The sequence below is a fragment of the Nanorana parkeri genome, unplaced genomic scaffold (assembly GCF_000935625.1).
Source record: "Nanorana parkeri isolate BGI_ZX_2015 unplaced genomic scaffold, ASM93562v1 scaffold558, whole genome shotgun sequence".
Lineage (NCBI taxonomy): Eukaryota > Metazoa > Chordata > Amphibia > Anura > Dicroglossidae > Nanorana > Nanorana parkeri.
Genome location: NW_017306826.1, coordinates 548,198 through 570,047, shown reverse-complemented (window position 1 = coordinate 570,047; position 21,850 = coordinate 548,198). Strand labels below are relative to the sequence as shown.

General features: G+C 38.8%; 1 protein-coding gene across 2 annotated transcripts in view; it reads left to right on the top strand.

The window, feature by feature from the left end:
• GLIS3 (GLIS family zinc finger 3) overlaps positions 1-21,850 on the top strand; it is a 303,011-nt gene that overhangs the window by 157,865 nt on the left and 123,296 nt on the right. For both annotated transcript variants that reach the window (XM_018562054.1, XM_018562053.1), the window contains 2 exons: positions 12,587-12,748; positions 15,799-15,909. In XM_018562054.1, coding sequence (XP_018417556.1) covers positions 12,587-12,748; positions 15,799-15,909 — 273 coding nt within the window. The remainder of the gene's footprint in view (positions 1-12,586; positions 12,749-15,798; positions 15,910-21,850) is intronic.

Here is a 21,850-nt window from a genome sequence, read left to right as displayed (position 1 = left end):
GCTCCAGTTTTGATAAATTCCCCTCAAGGAGCGTTCAGCTTTACAAAGGCAATGTATGCATATTGACTGAACATGTATTTTAAGTATCTGCTATCATTTTGGGGTATGCAGAGTTTTCAAGGCTTTTGTATTAGTGACATTGTCATGTTTTCTGAAATGATGTCATCACTCATCATGTCAGTCTGACAACGGGACCTTGCAGAGTGCCAAGAATGTATCTCCACAACACAATGTTTGGTGAAGCGCTGCCATATAAAGTTATTCTTAAATTTCAGAGATAATTCCTATTTTACAGTGTAGGAACACTGCCAAGTCCCTGCAAATGATGTGCCAAATATAGAAAATCTATATTTAATAGCAGAGCTCTGAGACCTACATTTTTTTGCAGAAATCTAATTAATGTATTTAATTTAGGTTTTACATCTGCACACTTCACAACAAATTTGGCAAGTGCAAATGCATACTCTAGAGCACAGTAACACTCCAAATATATGTTATTTCTCAGTAAGATAGTGAAGTAATCCTTTCCTCAGACCCTTTTTTTAAAATACAAAATCTAATTGAAAAAAACTGAGACAGCTTAGGAGTAAAAGAATAGAAAACAAATTACTGAACTTGAAAGTACATTTTTAATTTCACCCCAAATTTGCATACAGATTATTTGCAGAAAAAGGAACATTTTCAGCACATTTGTTTCTAGGCGGGACTCCTACAGACTGGATTTCATTGTACTCCCCATACTGTTCTCTCTGACTGTTCTTTTATGTTGTATTTATTTTGTATTTGAAGGGATGATTTCAAATAACAAAAATCAACTGTTAAATAAATCTAAGGTCTATAACATCTGGTGCGATTTGGCTGGAGGTGACTCATTCATGAAATGTATGAGATATTGGGAACACTAGATGCAATTGTGTAATACATCACGCACTGACATATTAGTTTAATTCACAATGCTTGAGAGGTTCACAGTGTTCTCATGGCAAAGCATAGTCACCTGAATGGCACAGGACCAAGATGGATTTTAGGTTTGCTGACATTAGCATCTTTAGTGAGACGAAATTTAGAACAATTTTTAGCGATATAACTACATCCCCTTGTTGGTTGTATGGGACACCAAACAACCTCATTATATCACCTCTTATGGAAACAGATTAAAATGTATATAAACCCCAACAATGTGGCGATTGAGCAGGGGCCAGATTCAGTAGTGTAACAACAGACAACTAGGCAGGCCTAACACCACTCAGTCCACAAAAGTATCTTGTATTGTCAGCCCACAACATGACTTATGAGCTGATTACATTCAGGGCCTGGATTTACCACAAGGCCACCGAGGCGGGGCCTCGGGGCAGCAGGGAGTAGAGGAGGGGCACAGCTGCTGGGTGGGTAGTTTTGTTTTCTACATTTAGCCCTTCTTCGGGCAGGCAGAGCTAAATGTATAGCTGGGAAGCCGGTGTTTTTAGTACAAGTGATCCCGCCGAGATCACTTGTAATACACGTGTAGCTCTGCCCCCCCGACGCCGCCCCCCACCATGGTCTGCCCCCACATCTCCTCCCTCCATGGTCCGCCCCCACCTTACCTGGCTGCCTCTCACCGCTGGCTTCCTCCCTTCCCGGCGTGGTTTTCGGGGTCCACCACTCCTCTGGGGGACCCGGGAGCACAGCACATTCATTCACGATGAAGAATCCGTGTAAACAGTGAGAGGGGAGAGCTGCACTCACAGCCTTCCCCTCTCAGTTGTCACAGGAGTATTGGAGGTGACAGGTTCAGTAAAGAGAACCTATCACTTTAAAAAAAAGGGATAAAAAAATTATGAGAAAATTAAAAAAATTGAAACCAACCCTGCCGCCCCCGCCATCTGGTTTCCATTCTTCCTTTGGGGGGAGTTGGCGGGGAGGGGGGTGCGTTGAGGAACCCGGTTTTGGGAATAAATCTGGCCCAGTACATTCCTGGCAGATCAACAAGTATTTTGCTGTACTTGCACAGTCTTTAAAGGGATAAAACATGTTGAAATGTACTGCATATGTGTTTTTTTTTACATTTCAACATTTCACAAATAAAGGAACACTCCGGCCACATGTGAATATTTAAGAATTAAACTTGCTTGAGGAGCATGGCCTACTTGTTGAAGACTTTTATTTTTATTTATGCATTCACTTTTTGCTTGTCCCCACTGTCTAGACCCATTTGATTGCAGTTATCCTTCCCTTCAGTATAAACCCTAACAATGAACTTCTCTTATTTGGGACATTTTGGTATTTTAAATATACCATTGTAAGTGTTTTTGATATCTGTTTTTAAGTTAGCTTTGCTCCCAGGTCTGTCTGTGGACTACCCGTGTTCCCCCAAGTTATGGAGAACATCAGAGGGTAGGTGTTTTATAGTCTTTTCCTAGGGGGACAAGGCTGCTCGTACAAAGATACAGTAAGTGAGTGAGTGTTGTCAGCCTAGAACAGGAGATGTGTTACTGGCAGGATCCCTAGGTGGAAATACATTTTTAAAAGTAGTAGCCATCATACCTGACATGACTGGTAAGCTGCAATGTATTCAACTATTGTTCTTAGGTTTAGATATGCTTTAATCTGAGCCTGCATAAATGCAGGCCAACGTATTCCCTGTCTCCGGCTCCATTTTCTTCCTAAGGCCACTGTGGCTTGGTTCACACACACTAGAGACTGAGAGGGTGGTTGCACATCAAATATTCATGTGACATAAAGCTTCGGTCCCACCCAGGAGAACTGTGAATAGTCTAATAAACCAAACAGACGCTGTAATCCTTCCCTGCGCTTTCCAAATAAAATACAATTGTCTGGAGTTGTACTTTCATGGTTATGTAAAGTGACATGGTAAGGTGGGGCCTTAGCAACTAAAACTTCTCCCTATTTAAATAAAAATAACACCAGCAGGAGAAGAGTTAACAAATTTACTCTCACTATTTGAGTAATGAAGCATAGTCAGCGTCTGACTTAATTTAAGTTATATTTCAGTCATCACTTACATGCTATTACCTGTTTTCTGAACTACAAAGAGTAAATCATACTGCTTTAATTAGATTTATTAACCCGTGAAAAAGAAAGTATATTGTAAATCTCCGTGGCCTTTTGAAAGACGTATATAAAAATCAATTTTATCAAAACAATGCGTTGTTAACAAGATCCTCTGCCAAACACTGTTATAACAGAAACAATAACTCCATAATACACACTTTCAGTATTGCCACATGGACTTTATAAGGCAGTGCATGAATGTTTAAGTGAAACTGTATGTCTTCAGGTTTTTGATCAGTTTAAGGGAAAACAAGTCATGGCTCCAGTACTGAATTTAATATCTGCAATTGCACAAAAAAAACAACAAATCTTACACTGATCTCTGGCCAAACTATCAGTAGCTCATTCTTTTTAGATATCAGTCAGTTGTCCATGTCAATCAAATTTCCTTTAAAGGAATAGTCAATTTTAATAATGAAAAACACATATACTACTCAGTCTTTCATTTTGCAGTGCTCCCCAACTTCTCCCTTGGGAACGCTTCCTGTTTTGAGTTAGAAGAGAATCTACATGCACTGTAATAGATAACTGATTCAGCTGCCATCTATTGTAAAAATGTAAATGGCAAAGGTGAAATATTATCTAGAAAGAATGTATTTCCTACTAGTACTGGAAAAGGGAATTGTTGGAAAAGAGCATTGATGGAAAGGCTCCCATTGTGATATGATATGCATGATCTCGATGCAGTGAGGCAATTGCTGAGTGTGTATGGGGTACAAATAGTAGTAAAGAAAAAAAAGTGACAAATATCTCACTTGCTGACTCTGATTATCAAGAGTTCTTTTACTGGGATGTTCAGTTGTGGTGGAAATGCTACTAAAACTCAATCTCTGAGCGACTGAGCTACAAATTGCTAAACCAGTTAGCAATTCCATAGAGAATAACTATTAATATCTTATTGAGAAATTACTTAAAAAAGAGTGGGTATTGCCACTAAATTCTAACCTCTTACATCCCTATAGGCCCATCACTTTGATGGGCCGTCTCACTGGTCAACAGGAACGTGCAGGAGGCAGGATGGTGTGGGCAAGTTTTGGGCACTATGAAAAGCTTTGGTTGCCAGAATGGAGCATTCGGGTATATCAACAGGCTTTTTGAAGTTTCTGCACCCCTGGGTGCCTGCACATTATCCTGTAGCAGTTTTTTTTTTTCTGGCGACAGAGTGTTTTTTTATTCTAGCCTGCATTGCTTATACATACAACCTGCTTTGCAAATAAACTTGCAAGAGGACTCATTTATCCCAATTAATTCACTGATTGTTAATCCTATTTATGATTAAGCAGGCCAGAAATCCTGACACACAGCCATCAGATCAATGCTGAAAATTTGCAGTTCACGGAAAGCTTTTTATCTAGTGAAATTTAGTTCTCGAGGAAGAATGACTCTCAGAGACACTCTGAAAAACTTGCTTGGTTTGTCTACAGGGGATCCTAGGAAAAGTATATAAAACTGTAAACATTTAAACTGTTCCTGAAATACAATAGCATCCATCAACTGATATAGAATAAGAGCTGTTTTAAATAAAAGCAGCACATTGCTTTCTGAATTACTATTAAATACAAGGAAGCAGAATTAGGCAGGAAGTGGTTTATCCTGTATGTCTTTGCTAGGATCTTTCATTTTGAATTGCCTATAAACAGAAACTGCAGCTTGTGACTTTATAGCCATTCAGAAAGGCATGTTATGCTTACACCATTAAACTTTAATATTTACCCTAAAGATACAACATTGTGTTATTGTGTTCTCTGAGCCAACATTGTCTTGTTAAAGTTTAACTTTTATTTTGCCCATGTAGGCCACGCAACAATTGAGTTGCCATGTATACTTTAGAATATTTAAAAATATTATGATTAATTTTGTCATGAGACACTGTCCTAGGTGTGGCTTAGACTAGTTTATGAGTCATTTACATCCGAGACAGGACACTGCAAAGGAGGATGGATTCTATTGTTTCTTGTGGGTTCCAGACCATCCTTGATTTTAGATTGCTAGGTATTGCAAATCTCTGCACTCTATTGACAGTTGTCAGAACTTTCTCAATAGGAAGACATTTTGGATGCTAAGGTACCTACACAATATTTAAAAAAATAAAAACTGATCAACAAGTAATATATTATTTAAGAAACTCGCACCAGCTTAGATTAACCTTGAGCTTCACTGGAGACAGGTAGAGATTAATCCCCCCTTGGCCCAAAGAAATAAATTACCCAAGGCCCACATATTATGTGTTTTTTTGTATTGCATTTTTTTGTTATTAATCTAGTGATGTGTACTTACACCTAGTGTTAGTGTGATGTCAAAGCAACTTGTTTTTCCCCTTTGGTATGTTCCCTTGTTCTCCCTCTGTTTAGTGTAGGTAGAACAGTTCAAGCTAGACCTTCCTTGTTCTCTACCTTAGTTATTTTCAGTTTTGCAGACACAGGGCTTAGAAAGTCATTGTCTTCTTGTACTTCAAAAGACTGGAGAAAACATGCTCTGTACTGTATTTTATGAAGTATAACTAAGTTGGATTCAACTTCTGTGTCTTATTGAAAAGTTAAGCTGTCTGTGGACTGTGCCGAGTGGTCATACTGTTCAGAGAGACGGAGATCTAAGGAGCTATGTCATTGCATAAGGTGGCATTTGAAAGAAAACACAAACAAATGTTTTTCCTTATATAATTGTGAGCGTGGGACCTCTTCTTGATAATTAATATAGCCTTCTGCTGGCACAGCGAGGGTAAAGAAACAGGCTAATTTGAGTTCATGAGCTGGGGCTGTCAGTGGTATTCTGTTCCTACTTCATGGACTGTGGGGTATTTATACTCACTATACTAGCTGCTTTCAGAAGCAAACTAGTGACATGGGTGCATTAAAAAGAATACATGATTTGGCTATTAAGCAGACTTTAATGTATTCCTCATTATTAAAGTCGTATTGAACCTCTGTTTTTGTAAGAAGAGGAGGTCCACGCTTAAATTATCTGACTCTTCTTCTAATTATAAATGGTCTTTCTCCGATCCCCATGCTGCTCACCCCCCCCCCCCCTCCTGTTTGCTGGTGTCTCCTTAAGCTAGGCAGCTCCTGAGGAGACAACTGTGTGTGTATGTTCCCTTCTGTGACCAATGCTTGGCTGTCATCCCAACAATTTGACTGATGGCAACAAGAGCCTTAGGGGTTGATTTACTAACCTTATAAACACACCACGAACATGTATACACCTCTGTAGTGTGTTCCCTCCCAGCATGATCTATGGGTGGAATCTACACACCTTTGTAGTGTGTACACACCCAGCAGGTGTGTTGTGCAAAGCCCTGCATGAATTACAAGGTGATGTTGTGTAAATTAGCTCTATGTTGTGTTGCTTGCGTTGATGCATGCAAGAATATAAATGCATGAGCTAACCATTTTTGTCTAAACTGTGAAGCTGTATGATTTTTCCATATATGGCATTAGTGGAAATATGCTTTTAGAGACTTTTTGGTTGATAAATACGTTTTGATGTGTGAAAATAACACGCACCTGGTGCGTGCGTGTGTTTAGGTTAGTAAATCACCCCTTAGTGTCACTTAGATAGCCAGTAGATATATATTTATAAATTCAATGTAGTATTGATTAAGCTTTTGTCCATAAATAATTTATGTACTTTATCTTTGTTTTTTTTACATTTTTCAATTACTATATTTTTTCATAGAAGTAAATATTGTAGTCTCTAAAAGGCTTATTTTTCTACATATTAAGTTTTGTAATCAAAATTGCTTGTAAGCAACTGCAGTGAGGGCATGAATTATAGAACAGACTAATTGCATAGCACATTGTGTGGCACAGAGGAGGTTGCTAAAGTTTTCCCTGACACCTACCTCACCATCTGCCCCCTTGTCCCCGTCTCTATCTTCTCACAACTAATCCACAACTTGCTCTAATCTGCACTCTTTAACGCACATAATCATTGTCTCCCTCTCTACTGGCTTCTCTCCCTCCCCTCTAAAACATGCACTGGACAACCACATACTTGAAAAGCCTTTGCTGGACACCAGCAGTCTAAACAACTTAAGACCCATCTTCTTGCTCCCACTTCCCTTCAAACGTCTAGAACACCTATTGTACAACTGTCTAAACTGCTACCTCACTGATAACCATTTGACCATTTGACCATTTGTTAATAGGCACTCCTAACCACACATCGATGCCTACAATACTGGTCAGTGGATAAGTGCCCTCTTACACTGGTGCTCAAGCCCTTTAAATTGGCAGTTAATGGAAGAAATGCACCTTTACACTTCTGATCAGTGCAGAAGAACTCTTGTACTGTACAATGGTGGTGGATGGAGAGTGACATGTGGAGAAATCTGTACCAAAGAGATTGTCAGTTCTCCTGTTTTTCTAGAACACGCGTCACTTTCAAGCATCGACCTTTGACCACCCAAGATGATTCCTTTGGTGAGTTGGATATCTTATTCCACAACCGGTGTTTCAGACCACTGCCTGGCTTAAAGTCAAACCACCTAATGTCCTTTGTAATGCCGTCTGGAAGCTGAATGCATTTTGCCTTCACTTTTTTTTACCTGCCATGATTTTATACGACATAAGATTATTGCATTTTTTTAAAATACCACCTTCCCCAATTCTCTTAGTATTCGAGATGCCAGCAAGGCCTTGTTAAAAGGGCTATTTATTTCCAAGATTCGTATTGTTAAATCTTCCATGGTGAGGGCAGAACAGCAGGTACACCACAATTGAGGACAATAATGTGCAATTGTATGCTTTGCAAATACCTCTATTTATCTCCTGAGTAAGCAGTAACTTTTATCGGTGAAATGCATAGAACTTATTTTCCCATGTCACCGCTTGATGTGCATGAACTAATTCTGGATTCTGGAGGGAGGGAGGGAAGGTTTCAGCTGGACATACACTTTAAAAATTCAATATTTTTGTTTTATATGGTGAAATAAGATTTCATTTCAGTAAAACAATGTATATGATGGCACCAGTTTTACATTCCTTTACTCATTACAGCAAACTTAAAGTGTTATACATACGTATTCCAGTCCTATCAGCACACAACAGACACATCCAGGTGACTTGCATGTCAGCACGTGGAAGCACCATGTGTGCCAGGAATGTCCAGGAGTTCTGAAATACAATTACTTCTTTGGTTGATTGAGATTGGGACCTTATCCATCCATTCACATTTGCTAAGCCTCACTATTGGCCAGTAAAGCTGTTCATCATATTAATGGATCAATAGTTATGCTTAAGAAAAGAAAGTAGGAGAAGCCAGGCTCCTGACTCTTTTGATCCAGGAAGTAAGTGCATTTTGAGTACCCAGGTTGTTTATACTGAGGTACATGCTTGATGTGTAGATGCCTGGAGGTGCCTTTTGTGTTCTGACAACATTGATATAGGTATGTATAGCACATTTCAAGTGTGCCTTAAATGTAATTAATTTGAAGTCCAAAGTCGCACTCCGCAGGTATCAGCAAGCAAGTATAAAAAAATATATATTTTACTGTCGGAGTCCTTCAAACTGCAAAGGCATCTCCGATCCAAGCATTTATATACAATTGGATACAGTCACATTCATGAAAAAAAGCTGTTTTGTTTTCTTCTCTTGACGTGAAATAGGCTCAGCTTGAGGGTAGATGTAAAACACTGCTGCATTTGGGGTTTGCATCTTTTTTCCTATGGATTTGGTAAACCTAACTTTAACCCTTTTCCATTTCAGATGCATTTCAACAATTGACTTTTTGATAAACTACAAAGAGATTGAAGTTTCATTGGCTACTCATTACAGCATAAATTGCATCCATCTATAAACCTGAATTGAATGTGATTAAATTGTAAAGTAATGCCAGATGCAATTACATTTTTAATTGGATCATATTTATGGCTTCCATTGAACTCCGAAAAAAAGCACAGCTTTTTGTACATACCGTTGTCTGTAAATATGTACCAGTAAATTAAATTCTTCATGATTATAGGGCAGGATTACAGAGCCATATGTTGTATAACAACCTTTTTTCCTTTCCATAAGCTATAAAAAGTATCTTATATGAGAGCACAATTGAATTTAATTTTGAGTTTGTTTTATTAGTGAATGATGAAAATAATGAACTAGGTCTATGCAAGGAGTTGTGCATAGCTCCTACACGCATAGGAAGACTTGTGTTGGATTTAATTTGGTCATTCTTGAGAATCTTACCTAATATGAAATATTCCATAGTAGGCTAATCATCTGGGAATTTGTTTTGTTTTTATATTGAAAAGATTACACTTAAGGTTGTCCCCTAACTAGCTGAACCCAGGGGTCGACCAATCTGATGATCTGGAAATTCTAACCTTTATGTTTCAGGTTAAAATTGCCTAGAGTGCTGTGCTGAGAATGAATGACATGTTTAATTGATAATAGTATCATGTTGATCCAAGCAGCTCTTGATTAGCCTGTTCTGTTCATGCACTTTGCCAACTAGTTATCTGCCATCAGTGACTACAAAAATGTACATCAATTATCATGGAATAATTTCTGTTTTACATTGTAATGCAAGGCATGTGTGCAAATTCCTCCATCGATTTTTGTATCTGTTCAATTACAGTGTTAAGAATCCAACTTTTCACACACTTTTTTATGCTCAATGCAAGTAAATGTAAATTGAGGGTCAGCATACAGTCCACTGATGTGCTCTCAACAAAACAATGAAGACCATACAAGTGAATCATGAGTATAAACGCATAGTGGCTTGCACATATTATTATAAGTATGCTAAAAATACTACCATGTACATAAGGCATAAGTGTCCTTCCCGACGCTAAAGTGGAAGTCCACTCATATATGTCACACGTATAATAATTTTTTTTTGTTTTACCCGACAAATGGTTTCTAATTTTGTAAGACCAGTCTCGCAATTTAGGCACTTCTGCCACACTGCACAGCAAGCAACATTACTCTGCTTCTTCCTAGTTCAGCTTTTCTCTTCCTGGATTTTTTCCTTGTTCATTGGACAGAACTGATTAATATGATTTTGGTATTAAAGGAGAATTATGAAGCGAGTGATTTTCACTCAGCCTCATAATCTGAGCCGACCTGTGACAATTAAACTGTCACAGGTCGGCTCAGTAGATCGGGAAATGAGCGAACACACACCGGCGCTCGCTCACTTCTCGATCTATCCGTGCAGAGAGCGGTGACTGTCACTTACGGCTCCCTGCAAGGATTTCCCCCCTTCCCTGTCTGGTCCTCCAGCGCTGACTGGCGGAAGGGACGGGGGAGGGGGCGGGTACAGCTGGCTCTGCCTCTAGATAGGCATATCCAGCTGTCACTCACGCAGCTGGATGGATCCAGACAGAATTGTCGGGATCCGTTCCGGCTGCGGCGTCCCAGTATACTGGAAGCTGTAGCTCGCGGTATACTGAGCTTTGGGTGATGGGAGGACGCTAGTTTCGGTCCTCCCGTTATCCTTAGGAGAACTATGGGGAAAAGCCCTAACCCCATAGTTCTCCTTTAAGCAAAGTAGAGGTGAAGAGGTAACAAAGGAAGCTGTATTGCTAAATTAAGAAATATGTGTGTCACCTGCCCAACCAAACAGTGTCTCATTTGGGCCTGCACATAATTACAAATACTTTAACAGGTCAAATTTAAGTAAACTTTAAGGCAAGTAAATAAAAACTGGAGGAGGGGGAAAAGTAAATACTTATACCATAGATATATAATTTTACCAAGAAAGATTTTTAGGTAAGAATGTTTCATTATGTAGATATAATTTTTTATGATAAGCTGAATTATTTGTGTTATTATATAGTATTTTGACACCATTTTCAACTGAGATTTTCAGTAATTATGAAAAAGGACCCCAGTGTTGTAGCAGATTTGCAGAATTTGGAAAAAAAGACTAAAGTACTATTGTTGTAAGAACCTTGGGGATTAGTTGTTGATGCTATCTGGCACTGAAATGGGTGAAAATGCAACCAGTGACAAATAGATACAGACAGTTTCTTCTGTTGCCTGTCTTCATTAATGCTACGGGAATGAGAATGGCTGATGTGTCCATTCTATTTCTCATGATCAGAAACAATTAAGAGTAGTGGAAATTATGTAGGAGGACAAATTATATTTCTATGTACTGACTGTTTAAGTCTGCCGAATGGAAAACAGGACATTAATTTCTAGCCAGCTTCGTGAGACAACTGGGGTCATTTGCAAGTCATTTGCAAATCCATGTATCTGTCTCAGGCACAGAGTCTCTGTGACAGAGTAAGCACTTTTTAAAACAAGTCAACAATGGCAGTTGCCATATTTCTTTACTGGCAGGTCCTATATAATAAGAATATAATAGTGTATAGACAGATTTCTTGGTTAATTATAAATGTAATGGCAAGAGATGAACAAATCTACCTGGGTTCAGGCAGGTTTGCAAACTTTGCAGCAAACCCCACTGAAGTCTTTGGGGAAGGGGGGGGGGAATATTGTTATGCAGTTCTGGCCATTTTACCGCTAATACGCAAGGTATTATCAAATAAAAGGTATAGGAAGCCAACACTGCTATGGGGAACATGTAGCGATGGCAAAATAACAAGTAATAAAAAAGTATCTCTACATAGAGCTGTCCATTCTCCCTAACAATTCTGACAAACACTGACCATGTGGCTGCTGTGAGCCCCTCTTTGATAGATATGATTATTGTCTCTTGTGACTCTCTCGGGGCAAAAACTATAAATTGCTCCTTATTTGTGGTGACAAACCTATGGAGTTACCAGCTAAATGTATGTGATTCATAAACTTTGAAAATCCAGAGGATTGACCACAAACCCATGGTAGTGGTGAACCCAAACCTTATCCCTAATGGTGACATCTTAACATTCAAATATGCCTTTAACCAGTTGACATCCGCAGTGTTAAACCCCCTTCCCATCCAGGCCATTTTTCAGTATTCAGCGCTGCGGTACTTTGACTGACATCAAATCTCATAAAGCAATATTCATTTTTCAGTGACTATAATTTGAAGCTTGTTGTATAAAGAAATAACAGAAATGGCATAAGACTTTTAGAGTTGTAATAAAGTGAGACTGTAATTTATTAATATACGTAATACTAATAATTAAGTGATTTCAATGTCCCTCCACCCATTCTCCTTAAAAACAAGAATAAGAATAACAGTAATATATTTTAAAAAACTTCTGAAAATACCTTTATTGTGCTTGAATACCTCTCATGTAATATAACTTTTCTTATTGTTATATTTTTTTTAAATTTTAATAGAAATAATAAAGAGTACAAACAGTCCGGGGATAGCACTGGAAACATAATAAATTGCAAAATATCCAGCAATTTACTTCTTGAAAAAAAAAGTTTGTATGCTTCTAAGCTCAAACTGGCAATGTGGCTTGTTATGTATGCCAGTATTTAGAAAGGTTTAATATTTTGAAATAAGCAAATGGAACTCAGTTTTATTTGAGTGATGAAATATGAACCACTAAACAATGCCCTCCAGTTTGGAAAATACATTGAAATAACTAAGACAATAAAAAAGAAACAATACTCTATATTCTGTTTCTCATTACAGTTTGAAGGTTGCAAGAAAGCATTTTCGAGGCTTGAAAACCTGAAGATTCACTTACGGAGTCACACGGGAGAAAAGCCTTATCTGTGCCAGCATCCTGGCTGTCAAAAAGCTTTCAGCAACTCCAGCGATCGTGCCAAGCATCAAAGGACGCACCTGGATACTGTAAGGAAAGACACATTTAATAATATGCTTGTTCTACAAGAAAAGGCCCCACACACTTGCCATCTTGCTGAGCTCTTCTTGAGTGGTCTTTACAAATAACTGTTTCTCCCTTTTCTCCTTATAGCAGAGGCCATGACACTGACAAATGCAAGGACAGTAATTGTCAGCATACCTCAACTTCTCTATGACACATAATTAGTGTAAAATTTCACACATCCAGCAACCAGTTTATTTATACATCCCCCTGCTTAATAAACTGTGGATATTGCTCATTATATATCTTAGTCACCCGTGAACAAAAAATATTGTGGCACATAAGGTAGGCAGTGTAAAGATGTACCATGTGCAGAAACCTAGGCGTTGCTATAGCCATAGCAGTCAGGCTTGGGGACAGAGGGGACCTGGGTGGGGTGTGCAGAGGGTTTGTGAAAAAACGTACCCCCTTGCTCTTTCAATTGCTATGCATTTATTAAGGCTCCCAATAATAAAAACTATTCACTTCTTGTCTTAGAGACACAACAGGAAATTTAGAAAAATCTCTCCAAAGTGATCGGAATTTCCATCTTAGAGAGCGGTCATAGGATAAGGTGTCCCTATTGGAGGATTTTTCCCTTACCCTTTTCTTTGAAGACAACTCAATATAAATGGATTTTCCCTCACTTTTTGCCTCACTGACAAAACGGAGATATTCACCAGTGGGGACACAGACAGCAATAAAAACTTGATTAATTTTTCCATCCTCTATCCAAAACTAAAGTAAATAAATGTGTGGGCTTCAGAACCATTTTCAGGAATGAACAACGCCTGCCAAAGAGATCTAAGGAAGCTCAAAAGCTTACATCTTTATTTTTCATATTAAAGGAAATCAGTTTACAGAGATGTCTAATACCGCAGATGAATATATTCTACATAGTGATCTGCAACTGCACTGCATATGCAGTGGTTAGTGAAACACAAATGCCTCTCGGCCCGGTTGTCAGAACTCCTTTTTCATAATATGTATCCTGTATGCTTGAAGTCTAGAAGAGGTTTCCAAATTAATATCACATTATACATCATATGCTCACTCCTCCAATCTATCGATCGGGGAAGGGGGGGGGGGAACCATTGTTGCCACTCAGGCTGGACTTCAAACATGTCTGCCTTTGTTTATCTTCATTACATGGAGGATGGGAAGATGAGTATTTTACACAAGAAAGATAATGTTGTTTTTGCTTCCAGTTCATCTTATGGGAATCTACTTAATGCACATAATTCATCTTAATTCATCTCAATCTACTTAATGCAAATAAAGCATTGGGACTGGATAACCTGCACCCCAAGATACTTAAGGAACTAAGCGAGGTTATAACAAGACCATTATTCCTCATTTTTAAGGACTCCGTAATGACTGGTGGAGTCCCATGTGACTGGCGGAGGGCTACGGTAGTTCCAATATTCAAAAAGGGGGCAAGATGCCAACCTGGGAATTACAGACCAGTTAGTCTTACATCGGTAGTTTGTAAACTGTTAGAGGGAATGATTAAGGACTACTTGGTAGAATTTGTTCAGGATAATGGCATAGTTAGTGATAATCAGCATGGGTTTAGGAAAGACCGTTCCTGTCAGACTAACCTACTGACTTTTTACGAGCGGGTAAGTAGGGATCTGGATGGAGGGAGGTCTGTTGATGTGGTATATCTGCATTTTGCAACAGCTTTTGATATGGTACCTCATAAATGCTTACTATACAAGCTGAGGTCTATGGGCATAGATGGAAGGGTGTGTACATGAATAGAGAACTGGCTAAAGGAACGGGTACAGAGAGTATCAATAAATGGTGCCCTCTCAGACTGGGCTAGTGTAATGAGCGGTGTACCTCAGGGTTCTGTGCTGGGACCCATGCTATTCAACCTGTTTATAAACGACATCGAGGATGGAGTAAACAGCGATATCTCAGTGTTTGCTGACGATACCAAAATTGGGAGGGTGATAGAAACGGACCAAGATAATATAACTTTGCAGGAGGACCTGGATAAAATAGGGGAGTGGGCAACTATATGGCAGATGAAGTTCAATGTTGATAAATGTAAAGTAATTAGCATTTTGGGGTTAAAAACAGGCAAGCAGAATACACATTAATGGGTACTCCACTAGGGAAGTCAGAAATGAAAAAAGATTTGGGGGTCATAGTAGATAACAGTATTAGTATATATAGTATTTTTAAAACCACAAAAGTAATGTAACTTTGGTTAGACAACCAGGCTGCAATTTGATGGAAAATACATGGCCTTGTGAAAGTTGGGCATGGGGCCTTTCTCAGTAAAATAGAGATAATAATAATAAAAAGAGTAATAAACTGACCATCTTTTATTCTTTATGTAGCTGCATCCCTTTATGTAGCTGGGATCCCAATAAATGTAGTCATATTTTGCTTAATATTCAGCCTGTTCCTAAGAGCCTACTTTTATTGTATAATAAATTAATATTATCTATTAATTTTGTTGTAGGTATACTTTTTAACTTATCCTCAAAGACCATGATGTTTAAACAACATTACATTGTATGTGCAGCAACTGTAAACAATACTAACTAGTGTTTTAGTTCTATATGCTAAATAACTAACTTCCTAAAACCCTGACGTGTGTTGGCCTCAAAGGCTGTAGTTAAAAAAAAAAGCCTGATTCATACTTTACTAGAGATCTTCACATTGCTCTTTTGCCCCTTTTTTAAATTAGTATGCCAATCACTGCCATGCAAATTAATTTCATGCTAAAGTTTTCTGTGAATATTTTTCTTACTGCTGTCTTTGCTGCTTTGACTTTATTATTTCACACTTTTTTCTGTGTCTATACCAGGATTCTGCTCTAATCTTAACCAATGTTTTCTGGATAGTCACTGCTGTTAGACTGCTTCACTAATCTGCTGTACCTGATTTTGCTAATCCTTCCTTGAGCAAATGATTCCTATGCTGTAAGTACCTCTGGGAATGTTCATTGATAACAAATGTGAAAAGGGAGTTGCAAGTGAAGTAATGTGATTACCTTCCCCTATGCCCTTTTCTTGTCTAGAAACCCTATGCCTGTCAGATTCCAGGATGCAATAAGCGCTACACAGACCCAAGTTCATTACGAAAGCACGTAAAAGCTCATTCTTCCAAAGACCAGCAGGCCAGGAAAAAGGTAACAATGATACAGCCTTATGTCATACGAATGCTGTGTAATTATTTGTGCAAAAATGGGCTGTACCCCATTGCAACCAGATTGTGACTGTAATTTTCTAGTACAGTTTATATAACAAGTCCAGCTGTGAAGTCTCCTAAGTGTGAAGCCCAGACATTGTGTACTTTATTGGAACAGTACTCAATAGAAAGGCCTGTGTTTCATAAAAAAGAATGCTATAGTAGGTTTTCTGTATTTAATGTTCCATAGAGAGTACACAGCCAAGAGCAGCCATACATGACCCAAATTGTCATAGAAGTTAAACAAATCCAGGCATTCATGGTTTTGGAAAATATAGTGGTTAAGAGATGAGGGACTCTAGGGGCTGATTGTTACTTTCCTATTATTGGTGCAATTAAAAGCAACATAACATAAGTTCTTGTAATGGCACAACATTGTAAAAAAATGCAACCCATTTTGTGAGTTATGTACATTTTGTAGAATCATTATGTCATGTCAAGAAACATCTGAAATGTCTGTTATTGTGTTGATGAATCCTCCTCATGTCATAGCTACAATAAATAAGTGTTAAAAACCTCATAAAACAACGCATGTTTTTAGTGCTTTGCTAAATTTAAACGGTATGGTTGCCCAGCCAGTTAAAAAAAGGGTGTAGAGACATGATCACACAATTTTCAAAGATGTCAATTATGTCTTTTATTCTAAGGAAATTGGGACAGGCTGGAAGCATCTCCCTGCCTGTAGGTCAAAATGTATTTCGAGCCAAAACTTTTTTTGTGTTATGTAAAGAAGGAAATAATTAAACCCTTGATATTGTCTCAATAGGGAAGTGTCCCCTTACTTCCTGTCCCAGAGACACAAGAGAAAGTGAGAGTAAATTCCCTGTTAGACAATTGTCTAGGAAGATTTCCCATGACATTCTGTTCTTGTGACAACTGTAAAATATTGTATTTACCATCACTATACCACTACAAATAGAGAGAAACCCAAAATAGCAAACAAAAATAGAAAATACATTCACGAAGCTCATATTACTATTATCCCACAATGCTTTGAGTTCTGTAAATGGAGCAGAAGCAGGTGAATTACAGAATATCCACCGCCCATTCACAAAACTTGATGCATCGTGGCATGATAGTTATACAAGATCTGTGAATGGCAGAAAGAGACTGAGAAGGCAACACTGAATATTGTTTTTAATACTGCTGAGAGCATTTCTTCAGCTAAGCAGCATGCACTCAAATGTGAGTTTTGTATGTACTGCATAATGCAAGTAGACTTGCTAGACTTTTTAAGTAGAGTTATTCTGATTAGTAAACAAAACAGCAGTTTGCCAGGCTCAGTCTAGATCAAAAATAATGTTGTCCAGATAATGAAAACTGGAGAAAGAATTGACCACTGCCATAGCAACTAGTTAGAATTCTTGTTTATTTTTTCTTCCATAACATGAACAGTGGAACCTGTTTCGTTGCTGATGGCAACAACTTTAATTTTGTGCTGATTTCTTAAAATAAATCAGCTTGATAGTCTTATGGGTATATCAATAAAGAAAAGAATGTTTAATTCTCCAAACATTCACTGCAGATGTGTCTTCCTGACAACAAATGTATTTTGGCTACCGAATGCCACATTCACTGCTTTATTATCATTGGCGACAGGTAAGTCGCCAGGATCACTTCTGTTGTAAAGCCGACAGTCGGCTCTACAAGTTTAAACAGAGTCCCGGCGGCAAAAGTCGCCGGGAGTCTGTTTAAACAGCCCCGATGCTGGCGACGTACACTGTACGTCGTCAGTCACGAAGGGGTTAAAGTTCAAATATTTTAGACACTACAAGGGTTATTCACAAAGCTGCCGAGGGCAGCCGTGTGAATAACCGTCCCGAAGTGAAGTGAGACAAACGCTGTTTGGCTATTCACTTCAGGCTTGTACAGCTGATTTCAGCCGTACATTGACTTGCGTCGGCTGAGTTCGGGTCGGCCGAAAATGCTCAGCATGTTCGGCCGACTCGAAGTGCAGAAGGAGTTCGACTCAGCCGATCCAACATCTGGATCGGCTGAGCTGAACCTCCGGCAGGCTACTCGCTGCTGTTCAGCCTATTCTCATAGGGGCCGAACAGCAGTGAGTGAATAGTCAAATTCCGCCGAGTGGCATTCGACTCGGCTATTCTGCTAGGTACCTCCGTGGTACCTAGCAGAATAGAAAAACTGTAAAAAAAAGTAGAAAAAGATTGGGTGGAGCTAGGAGTGACAGTTAGCTCTTTCCCTATTGGCTGGGACCTGCTGTCATTACAATGAGAGCTCAGCGGAGCCGGCGGTGATAACACTGCCAGCTGCGCTGAGCTCTCATTGTAATGACAGTCAAGCGTCCCCTGGTTACCTAGGCTAGCTTCGGCCGTAGCTATGGCCGATCCTTCGGCTAGCTTTGTGAATATCCCCCTAAATGAGCAGAACTCTATGGAGCTGACTTGTAGAAATAGATGATATATTGCTTCATGCCCTTTCACTGTGACCTTATGGGTTGCTGTGGTATTACTACCTCCAGTACTTTGCAATATAATATAGATTCATCTTTTGCATTGTTGTGTGACTACCCAAGCAATATTTGACATGCTTAGTTCACTAAAGAGATTTAGATTTTTTTCTTTGTGATTTTAATACCTGATTCATGAAACATTTTCATTAGTGAAAGCATAGAAAGCTTTAGCTTTTCACTTGCCAAAGGAATGTGGGCTTTCCTCCCTAACCATGTCAGGTATTATGCCTAATTTACTGTAGTATTACAAGAAGTAATATCAGCAGGGATTCTGAGGTACCACCTACCCAAAATTCCCTGAGCCCTTAAATCTGTTCCAAACCAGGAAACTGTGGTTGGATAGTGAAAATTGGAAATACAGAGTTCTCCAATATATTAGGAAAAATAACAAGTAAAGGCAAAATACATTTAATAGCTTTAATAGAAGTAACTGTGAGCACTTAAGCATATCGCTTTTCCACATAGTCCCCATGCAAGATGATGCACTAGTTGTATCGTTCAACTAGCTTCTGTTATCCTGCAGAGAAGAAGCTTTTCGGCTGCTGAAGCCAGGTGTCCACCGCTTCCTTTACTTCATCATCTGAGGTGAACCTGCGACTGCAGAGCACCTCCTTCAGCGAACCGAGCATGTGATAATCGCTCAGCGCCAGTGATAATTCTCTCCAGAATCTCACTCAGATCTTCTTCATATCGTCTCAAGAACTGGGTTGTAACCACACACTGTTGCTTGTGCAGAGCAGTAAGCTGTTTGGGAACTCACTCATAAACCTTTTGTTGATTCATGGTGCTATGATCATAATGAGCCAACATCAGAAGGTAAATTTCCACTGGTTTCACTCCTTTTGCCAAAAGCATGCGCACTGTGGCATGTTGTTCTTTAATGGTGCAATCTCACAACAGAGTGTCCATGTTTCTGTCCACATGACTACCACTCAACTAAAGTCAAAATGCTGTACTGCGCATGGTCAAACTATCCAATATGCTGCATTACACAAGCTTCTCTCTGTTCCAGTTACTGCATCATTTATAAATTGCCTTTACTTTTTGATTCTCCCTCATATATGCTCTGGCAGCCCCCAACAAAATTAATATTGATTACCCATTGAAAAAGCAATAAAGATAATTCAAATGAAAATAATGGCAAATAGAAGAACGGAAAAACCTTCTGCCACCTATTCCAAAGACAAGCATATGTAGAGTTATTTTATGGAATGGGTTTTGGTTAGAGAGCATGAATTAACGTTCTCTCTCTCACTTACATGCAGTTTCTGAAACTATCTGTAGAAAATTTGCCACAATTCCATCACAGACTTTGGCTGTCTTACTTCTGTCACTGCAAGCAATCCCAAACTGGCTTGATGATGTTTAAATCAAGATCATACCATCTGCTGCAAGATTCTTTCTTTTTCCTGTAGATAATGTTTTAGGAATTTGACATTGAAATTTGGGGTTTTGTCATGCTGCAGAATGAAGGTGGGGCTGATCAGATGCCTAACTAATAGTATTACATGATGTCTAAGAATCTGTCTATACTTCTCTGCTGTCAACTCGGTTTGTCGAAATGCAACCTCAAGCTTGCAGGGGCGCGCCATTATGCTTCACTGTTACCTGCAGACATTTGTCAGTGTACCATTCTTTAGTCCTTCGGAAGACAAACTGACTTTTTTTGTGCCAAATGTTTCAGATTTTGGCTTCCTGTATCCAAGTCCTTGCGTTTTCATACATCACTTATCTTTGTTTCCACTGTGAAGGGAAATAAGCTTGATGTATTGCTTGGCTTCTTCGCCCATTTTCTGTTGCCAATAATTGTATTGCAAAGTCCTCAACTTTGCCAGTGTGTTTGTGTTTCTGTAGAAGAGTTTGGTCAGATCTGAAAACACCTGTCTGCCAAACAATTTCTGCTACAGAGAGACCTTCATAATATAAGGTGACCATTTTGCGTCTTGTTATTATGTTCATTGTTGCAATGTTGAAGGTTAACCTACCACATGCTCACCTTTTTAGAATTAGTGTACCTTGCCCAGTATTATTTTCTGTTCTTAGCTGTTTCTTTTTTAATTAATATGGATGGATCAGCCTACCCATTATGTAATTCGTGTAATTCATGGTCTATATGCCTAAAAAGAACTCCTGATTTATGATTGGAAAGTGGTGTAATACTAAGTAGGCTCAGTTTTTAAGGAAATTAATGTTTGCATTTTCTTAACATTGACACACTAATGCAGAATATATATATATACTGAATATATATTTAATTTTTCAGGACAATTTTTAGAAACAGCTGAGAGGCACAGCCATCTGTGGTTTATGATGACAAGCTTATTTTTGTTGTATTTGAAATGTTAAAAATATAGTTTGGTACCTAATAGCAATGTTGATTCATTTAATCTCATTTAACTGACTTATACCTTGATGTTAGCTGACATCAAGCAATGGAATTTTAAATATTTGCAGGCAATAACAATAATATAAACTTCGAAACATTAAACCTTTTAGGATGGAATAAAGATTATTTATGGCTTTAATTAAATTTGAAATTGTCATAAGGTCACAAAGAGGTTTTACACATCAACATGCAATTCTTAGTTAAAAACAGCATAAAAATTCCAAGGTGATAAAGGAGCAGTGAAATAAATAGCTTCCCCCATGGGGGACTGTTTTATTGAAAGGAGGGAACCCTTGGGCTGTCACAGCCTGTTAGTCATGGGTTTATTTAATATGTCCTGCATGTAATCCTTTCTAAAAGTTCCCAAAGCACTCAATGAATTGTATTTATAGAGTACAGCAAATAGAGTAATAATATTTCAAGATTTAAAAGCTTTACAAAAAATTATTGTCACTAATTGTCAGTGTCCGATTACAGTGCAGATTGAGAGAGTATGACTTAAACTAGAAGCATGCCAAGGAATGATTTGTGAGCTGTACAGGCAGTTTAAGCAGAGTGTAGTGATATTATAAGCACAATGTGCTATGCATGACGCTCTTTGACTTATAATACAAATTATACTGATGTCAAAAGATTAAGGGAAAAGTTCCGTGTGTAATGATAGATAGATAGATAGATAGATAGATAGATAGATAGATAGATAGATAAACCTGGTACTTGTTGCGCCTTGTTCTTGGTATAGTTCTGATGTCCGTTTATTATTGTCATTGATAACATAGGGGTCTATTCACGAAGCTGCCGAAGGATCTGGCCGTAGCTCCGGCCATCCTTCGGCTAGCTTCGGCTCCGGGACCCCTTCGGTTCAGTAGAACCGAAGGGGTGCTGTACGGGCTATTCACAACAGCCCGTACAGCTCCGGATCATCATCATCCCGAGCGGCTCAGCCGAACCAAACGCATATGCATCGGCTCGGCTGAGCCGTGCTGAAAGCCGAAGCTGGCCGAGCAGCCGGCCATTGGCCGG